The sequence below is a fragment of the Aspergillus puulaauensis genome, chromosome 7 (genome assembly GCF_016861865.1).
Source record: "Aspergillus puulaauensis MK2 DNA, chromosome 7, nearly complete sequence".
Classification (NCBI taxonomy): domain Eukaryota; kingdom Fungi; phylum Ascomycota; class Eurotiomycetes; order Eurotiales; family Aspergillaceae; genus Aspergillus; species Aspergillus puulaauensis.
Window position 1 is genome coordinate 1,239,515 of NC_054863.1, and position 21,811 is coordinate 1,261,325.

At 49.1% G+C, this 21,811-nt stretch overlaps 5 protein-coding genes across 5 annotated transcripts; 1 reads left to right on the forward strand and 4 right to left on the reverse strand.

The window, feature by feature from the left end:
- Positions 1–353: 353 nt before the first annotated feature.
- APUU_70476S (uncharacterized protein) lies at positions 354–1,154 on the forward strand (the record flags this gene model as incomplete). The annotated part of the gene is made up of 2 exons (XM_041695353.1): positions 354–918; positions 1,003–1,154. The coding sequence occupies 2 exons, from the start codon at positions 354–356 to the stop codon at positions 1,152–1,154; spliced, it is 717 nt and encodes a 238-aa protein (XP_041561092.1).
- A 522-nt stretch (positions 1,155–1,676) lies between these two features.
- On the reverse strand, positions 1,677–5,420 carry phoC (putative cyclin dependent kinase inhibitor Pho81; the record flags this gene model as incomplete). Its single annotated transcript, XM_041695354.1, has 10 exons — positions 1,677–1,889; positions 1,968–2,137; positions 2,201–4,445; positions 4,539–4,556; positions 4,621–4,668; positions 4,734–4,874; positions 4,934–4,984; positions 5,044–5,166; positions 5,227–5,311; positions 5,419–5,420. Coding segments are annotated over 10 exons (3,096 nt in total).
- A 2,130-nt stretch (positions 5,421–7,550) lies between these two features.
- Positions 7,551–8,753, reverse strand: APUU_70478A (uncharacterized protein; the record flags this gene model as incomplete). Its single annotated transcript, XM_041695355.1, has 1 exon — positions 7,551–8,753. The coding sequence occupies one exon, from the start codon at positions 8,751–8,753 to the stop codon at positions 7,551–7,553; it is 1,203 nt and encodes a 400-aa protein (XP_041561094.1).
- A 2,154-nt stretch (positions 8,754–10,907) lies between these two features.
- APUU_70479A (uncharacterized protein) lies at positions 10,908–13,096 on the reverse strand (the record flags this gene model as incomplete). Its single annotated transcript, XM_041695356.1, has 3 exons — positions 10,908–11,151; positions 11,209–12,795; positions 12,864–13,096. 3 exons carry the CDS (start codon positions 13,094–13,096, stop codon positions 10,908–10,910), a joined length of 2,064 nt encoding a protein of 687 aa, XP_041561095.1.
- A 2,799-nt stretch (positions 13,097–15,895) lies between these two features.
- APUU_70480A (uncharacterized protein) lies at positions 15,896–19,198 on the reverse strand (the record flags this gene model as incomplete). Its single annotated transcript, XM_041695358.1, has 2 exons — positions 15,896–19,021; positions 19,181–19,198. 2 exons carry the CDS (start codon positions 19,196–19,198, stop codon positions 15,896–15,898), a joined length of 3,144 nt encoding a protein of 1,047 aa, XP_041561096.1.
- Positions 19,199–21,811: the final 2,613 nt, after the last annotated feature.

Sequence of the window (21,811 nt, forward strand, 5' to 3'; positions counted from 1 at the left end):
CGAAACCGAACCGTTCCAATAGACGTGCTGCCACCTTGTCACCATCCGGACACCAATACTGGGACAAAAAACATAAACTCCGACGCAGGAATAGAAGCCGTCCCGAAACATCCGCTTCACCTCCGATCCCCGAACCTTATTAATTTTCTCTCTGCGTCATCTCACTACCTTCGACGTCCTTCTCAAGACAATAATATATTCGACATCCTACCCACTCAATACTATACGCGAACATAATATAACGATCGATCATCTCTTGCATATTTTGGTCTAGCACCTGGAGGGAGTCAAAGAGAGAACAAGACAAGGAGTGCAAGGAGGTAACAAAGTCCTCGCGCCGTATATAACATAACATGTCTCTTCAACACCCTCTCAGACGCTGGACTTTACGGCCTCTTATTTTCAAAACTGATTCCGTCACACCCTCATCCACAACCCGTTTGCCAACCCACCGCCCATTCTCCTTCGCGCCCTACGCGCAAAGACAGCTTCTCCAAAGACAGACACCACTGAAATCAGTCCAGCAATCACAATTACAAAATACGTTCCGTGCCCGACGCGCCTTCCACAGTGCGCGACCCGGGTTTAACAAATCCTCTGGATACACATACCAATCCCCCAGCTCGGCGCCTTCCCTCTCACAGCGCCTTAAAACCTTGTCCCGGGAATATGGTTGGTCCGCGCTCTGGATATATCTCTTCCTCTCGGCGTTGGATTTCCCGTTTTGCTTTGCGGCTGTGAAACTCCTGGGCGCTGATAAGATCGGTCACTACGAGCATGTTGTTGTTGAAAACATCAAGGGAGGTGTTAACAAGGTTTGGCCTGGGGCGTTTGAGGAATCCAATGAGGAAGAGGAAGAAGGGCAGGGGTCAGAAACTCAAGCTGTTGAAAAGAAGAGGGGCCCGGCTGAGGAAGCCAGTATGTTTATGTCTTTTTTTATCAAGTCCTACCGTTTGATAGAGTTGTTTTTCGATCTACGGTACTAACTATTCATATTACTAGGCCTCTGGACCCAGTTGGCTCTTGCTTATGCCATCCACAAAAGCTTCATTTTCGTGCGCGTGCCTCTAACAGCAGCTATCACGCCCAAGGTTGTCAAGCAGCTGAGGAAATGGGGCTGGGACGTGGTAAAGGGCAAACCGAAAGCCAAATAATTTCCGTTCCCCGCCAATGCGCTTCCCGACACATTGTATCATTGCCACTTGAACCCGTCGGATGACCTGTAGCTTGTGCTATATCATATCGGGCTTTCTAATTATTGCATAGCGTTGTTTTAAACTAGATATTGGACACCTCAGTGTGGTACATTGTACATTAGTTAGATCTAATCCCTCCACTCTCGCCTTTTTGTCACCGGGTATTCGCCAAAACAGGGAATTTATGAGATAGAAAAGAAGAAAAACTTGATCCCGGTCCATCTCACCCACCAAAAATGGAAATCTTTCAACGAAGATAACCAACATACTGAAGAGAAGACAAATGCTGCTGATGAAAATGCAATGAAATAAAACACAGATAACCTCCAATGACAAAGGAGAGAAAAATACAACAACATTGCTTCAGCTCATGATCTTCGTTCCTTGAGATATATAGGAAATTAAGGAAAAGGGACAGAGATAAAGTAACTATACGGGTAATGGGTGGACATGGGAGAAAGAAAACAAGACGGAGCCACATCACATGTCGATCATATCATTGAACCTCAGAATGCCGTTGGCCTTCATTAAGCCATTAACACCTTCAGGCATGCGGTATGCCAATTCGGCCACGCCCATGGAGCCGGCGGCGCCTAGGCTTTGGCTGTCCGGTTGGTCGGCTTCATCGGAGGTATCTGCTACAAGTACAAGGCCGAGTTCCTTGATAGTTGCTACCAGAGCTGGCACGACGTTCTATAAGTGAGGTATCCTGTTAGTATGTGCGTGGTGATATGTATTGGAGAGAACTATCCCGAGATCACGGGTGCATACCAAAAGGCTGGACCGGCATATCAGACCCATAAAATTGTTGCTCTGCGCTATACGCGCCGATTCCTTGATAGACATTGACGCCCGGCCACTGCTGTCAACATCTGGATGGGTCCCGGCGTCACGGGCCAAATCGCGGATTTGACCAAGATCGTTGCAAAGGAGCACAGGGTCTTGAGGATTTATGTTAGAACACAGTATTAAACTAGTAGCGCCTAATATGCCAGGGAACTTACAGTTCGGTTGCTTCCAATTCAGGGCAATGCATATGTTAGCGTTGTATGACGTGAACACGACAGAGCGCATGAATTCAGGGTTTTCATCGCGTGCCACACGAGCATGGTCGAAGACGACTGTCAAAATAGCGTCGGCGAATGTATTAACGTCTGCCATAGAGGTCATGTTCGAAGATTGTTCCTCCGCAGCTGATGGGTAAAGGATAGAGAGGTTGACATTGACATCAACCGGGAGGTTCTCGAAAACCTCACTTAGGGATAGGAATGATGCGGCGAGTATTCTATGCGTTAGGGCTATGTCTTCGGAAGCGCGTGTCTGCAGAAGCTGGAGAATCTCTGCTCTGTGAACAGCCTTTTCAGCACCGAGGGCTTGGAATTCCGAAAAGGTAAGATGGCAGAGAGGAATATCAATGCCATAGTGTTTCACCGTGTATTGTGGGTGGACCACGGGTATTCTATCTCTTGTAAGTTGCACGAAAAGTTGAATATGGTCTCCTGAAAGACTAGATCCAGTGACCAAGCCACTGTGATCAGATTCACCAGTGCTTGTTGCCTTCCAGTATGTCGCGAAATGCGTGATTTCTAGAGGGTCTCCATGATATGGCTTGATGACTTGGAATCCAAAGCGAAGCTGCCCAATCGATCGCAATCGGGGATCGAAAAGTGGCAAACAACAAGAGCCGGCGCTGGATTTCTCTGCTTTGAAGACTGTCGGAAGCGCAACTGTCTTTGCAATCACCTTGGAGCCAAACGTGGGGAAAATCTCAAAATCCACGGTGAAAGTTTGCAGAGTATCAACATGGAAGGAAATCATTCGTGAATCTTCCTGGATAGGGAGCATCACAGTTCGCGGAATTAATTCGGAAAGTTTCGAAGAAATAGTCAATCGAGCAGCAGGATAACGCCCAGCTTGGTCAAAGGAAATCGAGCTACTAGGATCGAACAAAATCTGAACGAAAACCTTTTTGTCCAAGAAGTTGTGCCCATATCGTCGGAGTGGGATGATTGGTGGAGGAAGCGATAGGATGGGGATGCCGTCCACCGTTTCCATGTCATCGGCCTCTACTGTAGTCTGCTCCTGCCAGGAAATAGTAGAGCCATGCTCTTGGAGCCGCAGGCCGTTCAGAATGTCCAATGGTCGATGGGACTGCCGTGACTCGGTATGGTGAGACCACAGCAAGAGCATGCATTCCAAATGGCCTTCCCAGGCAGCATAATACATTGCTGCCAGGTCTTTCTCATCCTTAACATCCGCATCCACACCAAGCTCCAGAAGCGTTCGCAAACAATTGACGCAACCCTCACTGGCAGCATGGAAAAGAGGAGTCCACTGATAGAGCTTATCTCTTTGGTTAAGATCCGCGCCATGCTGTTTGAGCAATAGCAGGATCTCAGGAGACTGTGAAGCTCGCGCCACCATGTGCTGAGGGTACAGGCCCTCTGCATCGGGGAGGAGCTGGGCCTTCCTTTCTAAAAGCATCTTAACAATGGGGAGGGACCCATGTTGACATGCCAAATTCAGCGGAATATGATCGGACTCGGATACGGGGTCAATGCGGGAATTATTGCGGAGAAGCTGGTCAGCGCAATCCAGCTGATTCTTGACAATGCTATGTATTAACGGCGTGAAATTGTCGTGGTCCATAATGTCAACAGTACTAGGATCTGTCTCTAGTAGTTGCTGTACCATCTCCACACGGCCATGTATACAAGCATAGTGAAGAGGTATTCTCCCATATACATCCGTCCGAGAGGCTTGAACACCCGCCTCTAGACCAGCCTTGAAAACAAAATTCCGGCCAGAGATGGCCGCCTCGTGCAGGCAATTCCGCTCGTTGATATCATCCTCAGCGAAGATATCGACCAATTTACTTTCAAGAAGGACAGCGAGGACATCATCAGAGAATTCGTTGATCGCGGCGAGGAACGTGCGCGTAGCTCGTTCGCGGGAGTCGGGGGATTTTTGCAGTTTGTCTGCCCACTCGCGCAAGGTTTGTAGATTTCCTGCAGTGGCCGACTGCAGCACTTGAAGGTCAAGGTCTTCTTCTTCTGATCCGAAAGGCTGAAGTGCCGTTGTCCGTTCGGCTGAACGAGTCGTATCGAATTGTATATTTTCACCCTCCGCCCAAGCTTCAAGCTCTATCCGGGCGGTAGTCGCCCGATCAGAAAGGTCGCGCAAAACATCTCTATTGAAACACGGTTGTACTTCGACGGCGCGGTGAAGATATAGTTCCTTCATGCGAGACTGTCAAGGAAATATGGTAAGCGGGTTGGGACGCAAGGAAAGCGAAAAGTAAGTCGCAGGATGACAGGTGCGTAGAGTGAAGATAATCCAAACCTTTGATGTTTTGTCCCACTATATTTCCCCGTTAGCGATGTCAAATTCATAGAAGGCGACATAAATCTCCATTGTGACGTACCTTCTTGAGGATCTTTGACATAGCCGTCTCATTGATTTCAACAAATTGCTGCATTGCAAACAAAGGGCATGAGAACCGATTCTCGCAATTGTGCTAGATGCCATGGAGCTCACCTGAAGTTTATTCAGATCCCCATCGAACTGTTGGAAGCCTTCGAGAAGTGCGACAAGATTTGCTGGAGCTTTAGATTTGGTCACTGTTCGCGACTGCACGACTCGCTTTTTATCAACCAAGGTTTTTAACCGTTGAGAGAACTGTTATTTAGTATTAGACACAATGCACGTTTGGATGAATTTAGAGCCTCGAGACAGACCTCGGCTTCCTTCTGTAGGTAGAAAGTATTGACTTTTTCGATTTCGCGCTCCTGGTGGGAAACTTTAGTAAACAACCGAGCCCATAGTTCTTTTCTCCGAGATGCCGTACCAGTCGGAAGAAAAACACCTCCTTGTTCGCGCGAAGCGCAGCTTGCGCTTCGGAGGCATTTTGAGGGACGGCCACAGAACTCTGGGCGGGAATAGTCGGGGTTGCACTCAATTGCTTTATAAGCTGTTTTGTTGGACATCAGCACAAATGGTAAAGACGGTCTCAAGACGGGCGAGTGTTGACCTTCTTTAATGCTTTATAATTCACGAAACTAGCGGCATATTCTGGCAGATCAAGCTGCCTGCGCTGGATTTGTTTGCCGAACTTCCTGCATCGCAACAGTTAGTTGTCGGCAAAAGTAGAAGCACATTTGCAGCGATTTGCAGTTGATTGCCCCGTAGCTTCAACAGGAATCCCCAGTGACGGGATACGTACATGTTGACAGGCGCACTTCAAACGTCAAAGGCTCTTTGCCAGTACCCCAACGCATATGTGCCTAACCAGGTGGAGGTTCCAATGTCCAGATAACGACGAATTGAGCGGTAGTCAGATCCGGAAGGTCGTCAATGGAAAGTTCCGTAATGGATTCGAAGAGTAGGATTCAAGTAAAGGGAGGAATAAGTTGAGAAGAGAACAAAAGGAGGAGGGGAAAAAAAACTAGCGGAAGAGGTGGCCACGAGGGTAGCCAAACCTACCCCTCGGCGGAGATGTTTCGACAGAGGGGAGGCAAAAGTAGTCTCCGGGCAGGTGAGCGTGCTGAAGTGGGGCAAAAACAGATAGATAGAGCTGCTAGTAGGTGAAAGACGAGCAGCAGGATCCAGAAGACGTCGTTCTCGTGTTAAGACGTGTGGAGTTCTAGCTGGGATAGGAAGATGACGACTCAAGGGCGCCGATTCCTCGGGCAGCCGACTATACTCCGTCACACTCACTTAAGTCCAGATGCGGGTATATTTAGTACCCCGAAGTAGGTGCTCAGCCGCGCAAGAAGTCCAAGGGCCCGTCTCTGATCCCTTGTTCTATAAAAGTGGCGATGATATAGACATGGTATATTCACTGATATCGAAGTGCGACGGGCGATGTATAACTTCTTTTTACCTAACCTAACCAAACTGGAAGGTATGCTGAAACCGTGCCAAATGTAAGCTTACTTTGCCCTTTTTTTTTTTTTTTGCTGCGTCAGTGGAAGCCGAAGGAGGTCATGGCGGGGGGCACTCCGACAACATACCTAAATGGAAAGTGACCAGGGAATCACTGCCAAAAGGGACGAATGACTTGGGAAAGGAACAAATAGAAATGGCAAACGGCGGGCACCAGGCATGGGGGAGGACTGGAAAGCAAGTGCTGAGAGGATGTTCATGTCAGGCCGGAAGAGAAAGGGTGAGGTGGAGAGCTCTGGGGGAGCTGGCTCCGACCCAATCATCACCACCACCGAGCCCACGTTGCATGCCCCGTGGTCACGCTAAAGCTGCAGGCCCTGGATAACAATCCAACCAACGCCGCCTCAATCGCAACGTGCGCTGCTCAAACAAGCCCCGGATCTGTCGTCTGATGAATGCTTGGCCGGGGACTCTCGCTCATGGTTTGTTCTTGCTTCAAACAATCGGGCTGAAGCACCGATTCCTTAAGATGATGTCACCAGCCGCACTTCCATTTTGCAGACAAACTGAGATCAGCTCATCATCAGATCTTCGCTGGATGCGGCGGTTAAAGGTCATTCAAGACTGATACCTTACTAGCGAACCTAGCCTCATGTAGATGCCTGGTCACTGATAGGCTGGTCAACTTCGCCTCTGTCGACTGAACAATGAAACTGATAAAAGAAATAACTATAACTACTATACCTGCTCCTCGAGTATTTGGACTCTAGGTACGGTAAGAGCCCAGCCCGAGAACGAATATTCCCGCTCCGGCTCTTTCAGCTCCTAAGCCATGAAGTAGAAGACATAGGTCCAAAGTTGCATCCCGTGATGCCCGTATATATTCGACTTCCTAACTAAGATATACAGCTTTATTTATTGCCGACCCCGTCCAAATCAGGAGCTGGGAGAGCCAACCTCCCAGGGCCAGGCAATACATCTAGGCAAGAGACTGGAGCATCATTGACAGAAACCAAAAGAAAAAAAGGAAAGAATGAATGATTTGATGGGTAAAAGAAAGCGGATGTCAATACGCTCCTCGCATCGTGCTCAGTCGAAAGAGCAGTCGTCAATGTGTATACACACACACACACACAGAAAAAAAAAAAAAAAAAGGTAGCAGATCAGATTCCACCAAGATAGCGAAGGTAACGTATAGAATGAAAGGGAGACACAATAAAACAGATCGCAATATAAATTGGTATCACATTCAAATGGGAGAAAAAGAAAACCGCACGAGTCGGACAGGGATTTAGGGTATTCACTATCGTGAAATCATCACAATCCAAACGCCAGTTCAAGGTTGCACTTAGCCATGGATTGGCTTCCCAGCCCCATGTAGTCCAAAGGTCTGTCCGCACGATCAGAGTTGGTATTTAGATCCTCCAGTAAATATATATAAGAAATAAAAACCACTCCTCTACATAACTCTCAGAAATTCTGCGCGATTCCGGCGTTTCCTTGTCGTGGAAACACAGACGGATTCTGGATCTGTGTGTTGCGGCGTGCCTGGACATCCCGGATCACTGGCTGGCCTCCATATGGATCGCTGTACCCTCCGTATGGTTGCTGCGCATCAGTATAATCGTAGTATGGGCCACCTGGGTGTGCGGCAGACATGTGGCTTTCCTCTGAAATATCCGAATGGTTGGCAGCAGAATATGCGGACGACGCATTGGATGGACCGCGGTTGATATCGGCATTGCGCTGGTTAGAGGTAGCAGCACCAGCGACAGGAGCAGCGCCCAGAATCCCATATGGTTCGGTCTCACCAAGACCACCATGTCCTTCAGAATATTGAATGGTGCCATCGCTGGGGGTTGCGGCGTGTTGGTAGCCCGGCTGGCTTCCAGCCTCAGACATTGCCAGGCCAACGCCAGCACCGCTTGATAAATTCGTGGACGCTTTACGGCCAGCAGAAGTTGTTCCCCATCCACGATATCCTGAGTTATCGTCTGCACCGCCACCCATTACGGCGGGCAGTGTTGGGTCACCGTTCGGGTTAAACCCGTACTCCTCAACTTCCTTTCTGCGCTCCTCTTCCGCGACCTTCTTTGCTTTGTGTCTCCTCCAGAGCCACAGCCCTAATAAGACAATTATAGCGACAGAAGCGACCGGGACCACAACGGCGACAGCTATCGTCCCACCTGCTGACAGCCCGGAGCCACCGCCGTCTGTGTCTGTTGCTGAAGCAGTGGATGATGACCCTATGGTTGAAGCCGCACCTCCATCTGATATTGTGCTAGTAGTCGTGGAACCCGTTACAGTAACGACGGTTGTGGTTGTTCCCGGAGTGGTTTCATCAGTAGTAGAAGTCGGTTCATCAGTAGAAGTCGGTTCATCAGTAGTAGAAGTCGGTTCATCAGTAGTAGATGATGTTGACTCGTCTGTGGTAGTACTCGTCGAAGTGCTAGTAGGTGTAGGAGTGTCCTGGGTCGTTGAGGTGCTTTCGGTTGTTTCCGTAGATGAGGTGCTTTCCGTACTGCTTGACGATGTCGGAGATTCCTCAGATGATGTTGATGTTTCGGATGAAGAAGTAGGTTCAGACTCGGTGGGAGTCGGAGATGGAGTACTGTCGTTGGAGTCTGTATCCGAAGTTGTTGTGGGAGCGGGTTGCGCTGGGGTTGAAGGCATGATGTATGAACTTGATACCGGGTAACTCGTGATGTCCACCGAAAAGTTTGCTCTGTTATGAATGGATTCCGGGGTTCCTTGAAATTTTCTTGTCCCGCAAATGGATTAGATTGGAAATTCGGCGTTTGTCCGTAAAACGGCCGAATGCAAATATCCAAACAACAGTCAATTAGTTACCCGTGTTTATGTATCCGCGGAAAACTTCCATCAACTTTCGAAATTCGACGCTCCGATCGAGAAAAAAAAAAAAAAAAAAGAAAAGAAAAGAAAAATAAATAAATAAATAGGAATAAATCAGCAATACAATTAAACGGATAGTATGCGCAGAATGGAGGTCGACGATTGCTTTTTGTGAACGGCGCAGGCGTAGTGCTTGTGTAAAGGGCAGCCTTGGCTAACGAGTCGTCAGGGGGCGATTTGACGGAGAAATCTCGATCCAGGCGCACCTATGTATGATAATCGAGCCTCACGCAAAGGAAGTGAATATTCCCATATTAAAAAGGATGGAAAGGTCAAGATAGCGGCAGGCGAAGAATCGAAGGGACGGATCCGAAGAAAGAGATCAGGGAAAAGAGAAGGGGAGAAACTGAGAAAGAGAGGACGAAGAGCGAGTGAGATGAGATTGAGATTGAGCGGGCGTGAAAGTGGAGAGACTCCAAGAAAAGAACGGCGTCCCAAGCCTGTAATAACAGTGGGCCCAGGCACTGGAAGTCTTCCTCCTAGTATTCTTAGCAACAGCTCGTATTACCCAAGTACCAATGGTCAGAGGTTTTTAAACACAAGACGAAATCAAAAGAAATCAGTTATAAAATATACAGGCCGACCGCATTATGATTATTGATTAAATTCTAGCGACTTGGTCTGGAATTCTACATTGGAACTGCGTCCACAACAGCCGCGCGCAGCAACTTGGCCTGCTGCGATCGGAAACCACGGCTTTGCGACAGGGGATCCGAGCAATCAGGTTTTCAATAATCGCTCTGTTGATATTCCGAATGCGCATCGGGTTGTCCTGCATATCAGTCTCCAAAGAACAGGTGGCGACGGATTCGATGAATTGAGAGCAGGAATCATGCGCCTCAAGCCGGTTGCAGAGAGCTCCCATGCGTAGTCTCACAACGACGAACGATTATGGATCCAATGATAGCCCAGGGCGGCAATGCTGGCTTGCCGGATTCGGGTTGGGCCCCCCTTTTCAGGTTCGGCTCAGGCGCCTCCATGGATCATGGATGTCGACATTCGTTGATCGCTATTAGATCATCAATACACAATCTCCTTGTTCGTTTAAGTGGAAATACAGAGAGATACCGCATTAACCCCCATCCAGTGTTGTAAAGGCACCTAACAGGAGAAGCTACTTTCCTGCTAGTTAGAAAGTGCCAGTTTTGTTAGAATGAGGCAAAACCCAAAAGTTTACCAAAACCTTGTCGTGGAGAGATTCCACCAGATCCCGCAATCTGTTCCAAAGAATACAATTGCGTTCATGGGCGAACCAGGATTCAGGGATCAGAATCCGATCACGGTTCCTACCTGGCAACCTGCACCGCTGAGCCTTGAGCCTCCTTCCCATGGCTGAGCAGATATTTGAGAACCGGAGGCGGGCGTGGCTGTGCTTCCTTCCCGTGGTGGCCTCGAATCATGCATTCAATCTTGACGCTGACTCCTTTAACTTTATCGTTTGGGCCATCTCTTTTTTTCCCAATCAAACAAGAAAAACATCCCGATTACCATGTGGCATTTGAAAGCTGCTACTTGTCACAGTAAAGATAATATGTTCAATTGCGGTACCCTCACTTCGACGATGGCCGAAGGAAGTCCCAAGGAATAAGTAACAGGAAGTGGTACACCCTTCAAACAAAAGTACAAGCGGCTAAAACCCCCCATAAAAAACGAGCCTGTTCTGACTTCGTACCAAAAGAAAATAGCAATGACATGTCGTTTATATCTGTCTCCTAATAGCAGAGATACACGAATAGAATGAAATATGAAAATAAACAACCAGCCTCTTGTATGGTATTTATGCAATGGGTGTGAAAAAGTTACCAGTAACCCAGGTTTCACAAGAGCAGCAGCGAATCAAACTCGATAGTACAGATCATAACATGGTATGTGAACTCCAGAATACAGTGGGAAATTGTCATAAGGCTTCGAGGTTTATTGCCGCATATCCCATGTAGGACGAAGGTTCGACATCAAGTCATCCCTGGTACCAACAGTTTCCGGGGGCAGTCGGCTGACACGGTACGCACCAGTGCGGATATTATGCAAATGGGCTGATGAGACTCCGGTTCGCGTGCTGCGGATGCTACCAGCATCGCTCGCAGTCTCCTGGGTCTTGAAACGAGGTGGGGGGGCAAAGTCTAAATTATCAAAAGCGCCTGACTTTCGCAGTTGGTGCCTGACAAGAATGTTAGTTTCGATCGTGATTAACTATAGTTGAGAAGTGGAAACTTACGGGCTAGGCATAGGTGCCAGGTCGTCGAATACTGAAGCAAGAGGAGTGTGTGCTCGAACCATCGGGCTATAAGGCCGTACTCCACCGAGAGGTGTCTCTGGGCGGCCGTCCTTTTGGTCCCTGAAGCTCGAACCCGGCGCGAAATCAATGGCCGTCATAATGGCATCGTCTTTAAGCAAATGAGGGGTTGGGAGAACGGTAAGGGGTGTTGGCGGAGGGGCTGGCTTGCGCGGCCCTCGAGCACCAGGGAAACGGGCCGATGCCGATGAGAACGCACGCGGGCCTGATGAATAGAATTGTTCACTATATCCACCGATCGAACCTGATGCCATATGGCGCGGCCCGCCTTGAAATCGGGGAGGTGCACGCGGCGGAGGAGTCATGGCACGACGGGTCACTGGTTCAGCGTACGGCGCTGGGAATGCGTCATAGTACTCGCCAGTCACTGGATCGTACACATACTCATCCTCATACGGATAGTATTCTGCATCGTAGTCTTCGTAGTAAGTTTCTCTTTGGCCCGCTTTGCTTTCGTCGAAATACTCCTTGTAGAATGATCGAATACGATTAGCACGTTGCTCGGGGTTATCAGCCGGATCCTCTGGGGGCAATGGGCGTAACCCCATTGTCAGACGGCGGGTATCACGGCGGGGATCAAGGCTCATGTTAGATTGTTGTAGCGGCTCCTCCGGTAACGGAGGCATCGGCACCTCATGAGTAGGACCTGACTCTACCTTCTCAACGCTCACTGCCGGAACCATAGGGTTGGACGCCCTTTCGTCTCCATAATCACTAGCGCCATCACTCGAGGGGAAAGAAATTCGAGGAGTTGGAATTGACGTATCATGCAACGGAGCAGGGTTGGGTTCTGTGTGGGCAGAAGGTATATCCCGCAACGCAAAATCAAACTCGTGTTCGGGGCGAGAGTTCAACTGTGCATGTGCACCTGCAGGGGTATTTCCTTCTTTCGGACTCTCTGTCGCCGACTCATTGATTGGCGTCAAACCTGGTACATGAACGGGACTAGGACTCCTTGGCAAGCTTAATTCAAAACTCCCGTCATGCACTTGGGGTTGGTTCGCTGAGCTCCGTGGGCTGGGCTCACTGGGTGCATTGTAGAGAGGTGGGGAGGAGCGTGAGATCCTTTGAGCATTTCCTAGTAGCCCTTGGTTCATGTCGTCGCCATGGGCTCCTCTACTTGTTGAGCCAGCAACGCTTGCTGTGTCTTCATAGCCTCGTCGCTGGGATCGAATAGAGTGCGCATCAGGTGAAAAGTACTGATGCGCACGTCGGTACTTATCATCGTCCGTCAAAACCGAGCGGGGCAATGAATTCATCGAGTCCCTTGAGCCTCGCATATCAGGTGGCATCATATACGGGCTAGGCCCAATATCAAGAGAAACACCTTTCATGTGATTGATACGTGTACCATCCTTCTCACGCATTCCAGATTTGCCACTGCCAGACGGTAAATCTAGTCCAAAGTCAAGGGATTTGTGCTTGTCATTGGCGTCTTCGTTCCGCAGTTTCTTTAGATTTCGCCGATGCAGAAAGTACAAAACTATAATCGCACAGACAATTGGGATACTATATACCAATTAGACACAACGGATGGGGAAGATCACGGTAAAGAATGGGACATTGGGAGAACATACACCGCTCCTAGCACTACAGGCAGTACAGTATTGTTTGTCGTACTCGTGTTCTTCTCACATCGAGCAGAGTCATCTCCGGGTGCACACGTCGAGGTCGATCCTGATTCCGAGGTCGGCATTGGCGCTCTTTTTACAATGTCCCGAATTTCGGGCATGACAATCGACTCAAGGGGAGCAGGGTCAGTTTCCACGTATTGGCCATGGCGATGTAGGCGCTGATGATGCCGGTGCATGGTCGCCTAGCTTCTGATGGCACAGAAACCAGGGTTCAGCATTTAAGATGACAGCCTGACAGTGGCTCGTAGGGTGCCCCGGACCGTCAGTTTTCAAGCGACGAACTAGTTTCCAGGTGCCATGCAATTCCCTTGAAACAAACGGGAGGACCAGAAAAGCCAAGTGAAAACAAAAAAACGAAACCGAGTTCGAGGCCGAGGTAGTTTGGGCGTTTATCTAGGGTAAGGAGTGAACGGAACGGCGAGTTCCAAGAGAACGAGTGGCGGCCAGCGGCCAGCGGCAGAGAGGAAAAGAGTGGCTAGATATCGAAAGATCGATATCCGGGGGTTCGAGGAAAGAGCGACGGGAAAAGGAAGGTGAGGTGGAAGAGGAAGAGAAGAGAGAGGGCGGGTGAGAGAAGAGAGAAGCCTGGGCGAGTGACTCTGGAGCGAGCGACCAGGGCAGCGCCCCATTGGGGGACTAGCTAGTCGGGGATACTAGTACGACTCGGGAGTGGTCTAGATGAGTGATCCGTCTGTGTGAGGGAAGCAAAATGGGCTGTGAGTTGTTGATGTTTAGCGCTTGTGGGGGCCTTAAATTGTGCCTTTGCTCCTGTAAGGACGTGACGCGCTCTTTATCATGGCCTTCGTTTTATGCTTTGATTGGATTATAAGACAGGGTGAGCCACTGTTTTCGCTCCATCTATTCAGGGTTCGAAGCTTCTCATGCTCCCATGCAAAAAGGGTGAATGAACCCTTGGTTGGGCTTCTAAATTGGTTAACCCCTGAGCTGCTGACAGGGCCATCGATAAATGAAGTACCGAGCAATAATAATGGAACAACTGGGTCCACTTTCCCCCTCTTTTGTGCACCACCCAAGTCTGATGCAATTTTGACGGCCTCCTTGAGCAGCGAGGAAGAAGAAGATATTATGAGCTACGCGGGGGTCTGAGTATGGCCAGCGGTCTACGCCTGTTGAGTCCTTATGCTCTTCTGTAACATTCTTTTCTTTTTCTCTCTGCCACAGCTGGGTTGATGCAGGAAGAAGCAAGGCGTGGGTCCCCTGAACGCCGAGTCCCATAAATGGTCTAGCGTCAGGAACCACCAAATCCTTCCATTCCTTCGATGATGGAGTGCGCCACCACGCCACGCCCATCTTAACTGATCTTGTCATTCGACCATCCCCCAGGACTCGAAAGATTCCGGGTAATTCGTTCATCAATCCTTCCGGCAATCTCCTCCGTCCTCTTTACAGTATACACCGTTAGAGAAACTTTCTACATACGTAGTAAAACTTGCAGTAACTAATAATAACTTATCCCGTGTGTGAGATATTTCGACAAAGTAGGCAAAGCTTGGGGTGGAATATTCACCCTCGCAGACGCAGAGACGCCTCAATTGTCGCATGTCTTGGCTCCTCATTCTGATGCAACTCAATCAAACCTGAGACATTAGCGCACCACCCTTTTTGTTCAATAAGACTTTTTCCATATGCTTGGCATGTACAAGATAAAGGTTATCTACTAACTCGTCAACAGCAATTGATGGACTGGCATCGAAGGCTTCAAAGTAGCTACCTAGATAAAGGATCTAGACACTGGAGAGCACCTCATTCTCGTTCTCGCTCCCACATCAAAGCTCCTCCACTTTAGGTAGCAATAGCATGGCAGGGCCCGATGATCTTCCGGTAAAAGGGAAACCCCGACTCTACGTCAATGGAAATTAACTCCTGGTAGCTTCTAAAAGTCTCTCCGAGTCCGTCAATACTATGCTCTCACCTTTCGGGAGATAGTGTGTACTGCGGCATATGTTTTTCGACTGCACATTCTACCTCCTAAAGGATACCAGGTATCGCGGGAGTTGCATTTGAGTTAATGAATAGGTACACTAGAGCCGTTTTCCAGTATAATTTTCTTGGGGTTCCTGCGGCAGGGTTTTGGAGTTATTGGCTGGTGACTTGACATTACAGACTTGGCCCTAATTGGGATGTTGAAAAGGTGGCTGGTTCTTTCTTATGAGACAATACATTCCTTACAATGAAGTAGTTATATATAATGCGTTAGCACAACAGAGATACGTTTTTCCTTTTTAATTCTATGCCAGGTGAGAAGTGGCTGCTGTTGAAATAGGATGCCTATTTGGGTCCTTTATTATGGATACGTATTATTCCAGAGTACGTACCTACATAATTGTTTTTTATGTTGTCGCCTCCCATAATTGACATTACCCGCAGCCTCAGGACCACCTGCCTTATTTAATGCAAGCCCGACAATGCCTATGGAAATTAGAATTGTCGGTAGTAGTTCTTGTGGTTCCAGGCATTGAGACACACGAGCCATGTATGCAGTCCTTACTTGATTTCTTTTATTCTTGCTTTATCATGCACCATTAAACCCTGGCATCCGCCACGTCCATCATACACCTGTTAAAAAAAGAAAAAGAAAAAAAAAAGAGTGATAACACCAACACGACAAGACGATCACAAGAACCTCCCAAGGTACATAAGATAAAACCACGGTGGGATGAAGAATATACACCAACATGATCAATTGTACAAAAAAGAAAAACGGGTTTTGTGAGTAGAAGAAAAGGCACAGAAAGGAGCCCCCACGCCATTGCAAGGCGAATCAAAGCTGAAATGAAAAAAAGGGATTGACGAATAGGAAATCGCCGAAAGGAAGGCGCTTTTATTAGATATTGTCGGTCATGTCGTCCCATATGCTCGGATGAGTCATTAAACTTTTCGAAGGTTATACAATTAGACATTGAGAGAAAGGATATAAAGCTGGTATCAAGTGAAACATGAAAAACTCAAACGTTTCAACTAATGCAGGACGTTTCAAACTTCGAAAAACGATCATGAGAATGATGTTCGAATATGCGACTGAACGGTGGATGTGAGGGATGTGTGTTTTCTTCGAACCCATGAGGAACCCCTTCTGCCTTTCGAACCACTTCTTTTAGCGCACGAGTCACAACGCCAGCACGAACGACAAGATCGCGGAGGGATTGCGTGTCGAAGGGAAGCTTCCTCGACCTCGGAAAGCGAGAGCTATTTGTGGGGTCGTGGGATAAATGTTGTTGATAGATCAGATCTAGAACCGAGTTTGCTTTGTTGGAAGGTACCGTCTGCTCTGGATAGGGGGACGTTGTCGGACGTGTGCTTGGATTTTCTGAAATCGAAGCCCTCCAAGAATCTCCACTGACACGTTTCCAAGGCTCGTTCGATTGGGACGATTCTCCCTCAGATTCATCGAAGCTGAAAGTGAGCGAAGGAGACCTAGGAGGTGATTGGTTGTTATCATCATCGTCGATTGTTGCTAGATCGACAATTCCCTCTGCCTCTTTCCAGAGTTCGTTTGATGGGCCCCGAACAATGTCCAAAAAGCTGGCTTGATGCCGTAATCGCTTCAGCTCTTCAACCAACAAAGTTAACTCTTGAACTTGTCCGAACTGCCCATGAAGACTAGCTTGACGTTCCATGATCGCCTGTGGTACTATGACACTCGGTTGCTTAGCATCCATTTTTGGGTTGTTTTTTTCGTTCATGGAACTTTCGTCCTTGTCCTTGTCCTCAAACTCAAACTCGAAGTCACTGTCCCAGTCTTCACTGACCCCCTTACTGCCTAAGCCCCAGGTCCCAAATTTGCCCGACGGCTGCCTTGATTCATTGGATGCCATGGGTTCTCTGGCAACAGGGACGCTCTGGCTGCGATAATGAAGAGTACTGGGTTGTTTTCGTCCGGATGCTCGACTACCACGCATACCAGGCCCATGTTTCCCGTGGACTGTTCGTGGACGCCCATCAGGCCCAGTGCCCTCGCGATCAGATCTTGATTGCTCAGACCAGTCGAAGATGTTCATCCGCGGAGATGTATCGTGAGCTTCTTCGGTGACTCCGCTCGATCCGTGCTCAACGGTTTCTCTTAGCGGAATACGGTTACCCATAATTCCTTCAGTGATCGAAGTGCGTTGTCCACAATTTTTGTCACTGGTGTTATCCGGAGCCAGTGCATCAAATTTTGCTAGTGTCAGAGAAGGGCGGATAGTTTTATCTCCAGGCAGCGAAGCTATTATGCTTCGTGAATCATCGTCGTCGCTCAAGTCAGATGGGAACAATATTTCGCTGTCTCCTTCATGAACATCCACGAGATTTTGGGCCACTGGTGTCAAAATATAGACCCCGGGCGCTTCTTCTCCCACTTCTTCTCCCACAATAGAATCGAGGGGTCGGTTTGTTGGAGGAATGAGAGAGTTGGCTGAGATGATACCGTTTGATCCCGTGGGTAGCCCGTCATTAGTTCCTGAAGGTAGTGTCCGGTCGAAGATCGTTTCTATCCGTGGGGACTGGAAACAAGCACTGTCGGTCGTTATATGAGTGCGAATAGAGTCAAACGCGGTATCGCTCATGAAGTCAGTTTCATCCTCATCGCCAGAAGTAAAGACCCGAGTGTCATCAGAGCCTATGACAGTCGACGCTGGGTCAGAAGCGGCAATTGAATGGCGCTTAGGGCGTCGACGAATCGAGCCGTATAACGAAGACAAAGCTGATCCGTCTGTTGAGCCACGATGTACGTTGTCGCGATAGCAGTGCTGACCTAAATCGTTGGTGCACCCTTTGTGATATTGTGAGAGTACTTTTGATTGTGACCCCATAATCCCCGAAGTGAACAGAGCCGGAAGTCCACCATTTGACGTCGTCGGTGGCCGCCTGAAGACAGTCGGATCTGTAATGTTACGTCTCCCGGGTGCTCGGGGCGACACCCAGATAGCTCCTTCCACATTTGCTATATTTGGCAGAGGGGTCGACGCCGCTCTCCTTTTGGGCCCAGTGAACGAGCCATTGCGAAAAACCCTAACGTCTAACGGAGCCGTGACCTCTGTAGGGGATTTTGGACAGGTTTCTTCATGTGATGGGTTAAAGGCCTGCTTTTCTGCTTCTGTTGAATGTGCCTCTAGTTGCTGTGGTGGAGCACCATCCGCAGTGAAAGGATTGCGAAACTCAACGGGTGTGGTTATGGGGAGTGTTTTTGATAGGGTTTCGGATGCGACCTCCTTCTTGATGATAGAGGTCGCGAGAAGAAGGGCAGGCGAGGCATTAGGCTGCGGAAGGATTCTTCGCACGGCTCGTTCTCTAGGTTTTGTTGACGTTGAAAACCTACGGTCGAGTCGTTCGCGCGATGCGTTGGAGCTTGGGGCAATGAAAGGTTGCCAGGGCTCATTTCCTGAGGGTGGATTGCCGGAACTGGGTTCGACTAGAGGACTGAGAGCTAAGCTTGGTTCGAAGCTTAAGCTGTGAGTTGGCCTGTGTTTGAAGGTTTCGGGTCGTTGATAACTTGTTGCTGGTCGACGGAGCCCACTAGGTATTAGAGGAGAAGATACGGTGTGGGCATAAAAAGGATTGCCGTTTGAATGATGAGACTTCGGCCGTTTGACGAGTTTGTTGGGCGTTCTGCGATGGCTGGAAAGACGAGAGGGGGCTGGGCTGGCTGGTTCCGGAAACGATGGAGAATCCGGGCTCTGTAGAGAGAAACGCTTGTCTGGCTGGAACGATAGTCGCCGTATCCAAGAGGAAGACGGTCGTCGACCATGTGAAGAGGCCGGTGGACTTTCTTCAGTTCGTGCTGGGGGCATGGTCAAGGTCTGACCGCGGCGGCGTAACCTTACACCTGCGAACGATGTTTTTCTGGGCGGTGCATTACCACTTCCAGCCTGTTCTGTGCAAGGTGCTGCATTTTCTTGAGTTTCCGGGGAAATAGCAGCAGCCGGAGATTGTGACTGCGCCGTCCCAAACGTTTCTAAAGGTCTCGCGTCGGACAAAGGAGTGGTATTCGCGGTCAGCGAGGGAGCGTGTTGTATATGAGTCGATTCTAGAGATTGAGTTGGTTCGACGCGACCGAGCGCAAAGCCGGTGGCTGCAATACCGACAGTGCTGATCGCACAGAGCTGAAATTCGAATTAGCTACTCTGGAATACAAGCATAGGAGGGGGAGAAAATTGAAAAATATGAGTTCACAGCAGTGCGAATAGTGCAACAATTCGAGGCGGGGAAGGAGGGCGGAGATCTGTATTGGGGGAACAATTTAAGGAAACTAATTAACCCACCGTTGATACATGTTCCATTCTCAGAAAAGGCTGAGAACAGTATCAAGTACCATGAGGCTTAAATCAGGGACATCGATAGGAGGTGGAGGGTGGAGGAGTTGACATCCCATCTGCATTGTCATGCACGAGCAAGTTCAGGTGGCTGGACACATCGAGAAAGACAGGAGTATTCGGTTGATGGGGCTCGCGATGAGCCTTTTCGAATGAAACAACAAAACCGGTGGTAACTCAAAGACGGCTATCACCGGATTTTTATCTGATACCGAGTATCTTGAATGTTGCGAAGCTGGAGGCGTGTGCGAAACCGGCGTGTTTTTGGGATGAGGGGGGAGGTTGAGCACGCAGCTTGGTTGGTTGGAGCTTGGAGAGGCGAAAGGAATGGAAGAAGATCCGAAAAGAATGTCGGGTACGAGAAGGAATGGGAGGGAATGGATGACACCAAATGACACCGACAGGGTCGGAAAGAGATCGCTGGTGGCCTTTCTGACCCTTTGTGCCGGCGAGCGAAAGGGAAGAGGAGGAAGGAAACCGAGTTGAAGGTGTCAGCTGGAGATCAGACGGAAAAGAACTGAGAAGCGGAAGAAGCATAGAAGTAATATCAAATCAACAAAGCCGCAGGGTGGGACTCGGCGGCCATGAATGATGTCCAGTCGTCTGCTTCAGAAAGGAACACTGACTAGAGGAATGGAGCACGCTAGGAGTTCCAGTTTCCACCCCCAGCCAGAGTCTGGAGGACGGACTCGATCTCGGTGATACCGGCCTTGATTGAAGCCTCACAGGAGCGAGATGAGATTGTTCACGAGGCACGACTCGCGTGCCGAATTATTGGCAAACAAGGCGCCTGTTTTGGTATCTAAGCAACCTGTAGTCTATCTAGGGTCGAGAAGCAGTCCTATAACTACAATTGCGGATATTGTTGATTGCTATCCGATTGATTAAGCTCTGCTCGTGACGACTCTGTCGAGATGCGATCGGTCGACAGACACTTGACACCCGGAGACTTGACTGACTGCCTGCCTAGGAATTACTCCCATACTTCCTCGCCCTGGTAGCAAATTGGCCAGGTTGACCTTACAGGCAGGGCAATCCCTGACAGCGCATCCATCCTCCTTTGGTGGGCGGGCCACTTTGTCACGGCTCGATAGTCGATGTAAACAAACAATCCCCTTCAACAAACAACTAGACTCAGATCGTCCTTGTTGGACGAGCTAAATTAATTAAGCCAGGGCTCAAAATAAAATGTGACTGCTCGTTTCTCCTACGTGACTGCGTCGAGCCACCCATGCTTTGGAGGCTGGGCCTTTGGGGACTTAGCGTGCACGATGCTGTTGCGACGTCTCCATAATTCGACGGATGGGGAAACGAGAGGGATTTCTTGCTGAATTGGAGCGAAAGGTGAAACCAGGGCGCGGCAGGGATTGTTCAGCTCACCTGTTCTTCCTTGACATCCCTTGCCGTCCATTGGCCTAGAGCATCACTATCGTCGGCTAGGCGGAAGAGGTGATCGTCGAGGTTGTTGAGGATTGGCTATAATTGATTCTCTTGTCCATCGCGACTGACGCCAGTTGTGCTGCAGGTAAACAGCTAGTGTTTTCACGACTCCTCCCCGAGCCCGACTGTACACCGTACACGCTCTTGCACATGTCCTCCAAGTGCAACCCGATCGTCACATCATTGACTTCCTGGTCCTCGTCATCGTCGTGATTATTATGGGGCAAGGGCGGGATATTCCAAGGAGTCGAACGACTCGGCGGAACGATCTCCACTTCACTCGATCGCGCTCTGGCTTGGCTGGCTGAACCTGTCCGCTGTTCCAGCCGAAAAACCAGATCTCGCATATTGACGATCGCATCCAGGAACGGGTTTTTATTTCCGTGGATTCTGCTTGTGTGGTGCGAGCAAGGAACACAGCGGGGGGGTTTCCAAGGTTCGGTGTGGTCTTGAAACTTTCTCTTCTCGGCTTCTTCTCGAGACCCGCTTGTCCGTGACAACCTTCTTGAACCATAGGAAGTCTGCGTTTCGGAAGGCGTCTGCGGTCTTGGCGCGTGTCAATTGCCAACTGCCGGAACAACGGTGAACGGCCTCTGTGCTGCCCGGTAATTCTATCGAGTGAAACACAGAGGACCTAAACCAATCAGGGATTTTCATGAATCTAAAATATTGCCTGAGGATGCGACGGGGACATGCGAACACTTTAAACTGATTGGGAATCGGAGATGCTCGCTCGCCTTTGCCTGCCCAATACATACATAGTACTACTCTGTAGAGAATAGAGAGGCCCTGATAGCTTCCACGAGGTCTGCTGGCTACTCCAAGATGAACACGTTACCGCCACCATGACTTATCACATTTGGTTCATCCCAATGGTTTTGATTGTTAATCTCAGAAAATGCCGAAGAGTCGATGGAAATGGATTGGTAAAACAATGTAGTTGTGGTATGATGATTTTGCTCCTCAAGAGCTACCCTTTTAGCTAGTCAACGCTCAATCTGTTTGCATCTTCCTGACAAGAGTGCCGCGTTGCCCACACATTGCACAGCCTCGCGAAGTATCACACCCTGGAAAGTCTAATTATTACTATTGGCTAATTTAGTTTAGAGCTGCCAGACAATCGCCGTCAGATCTCTTTAG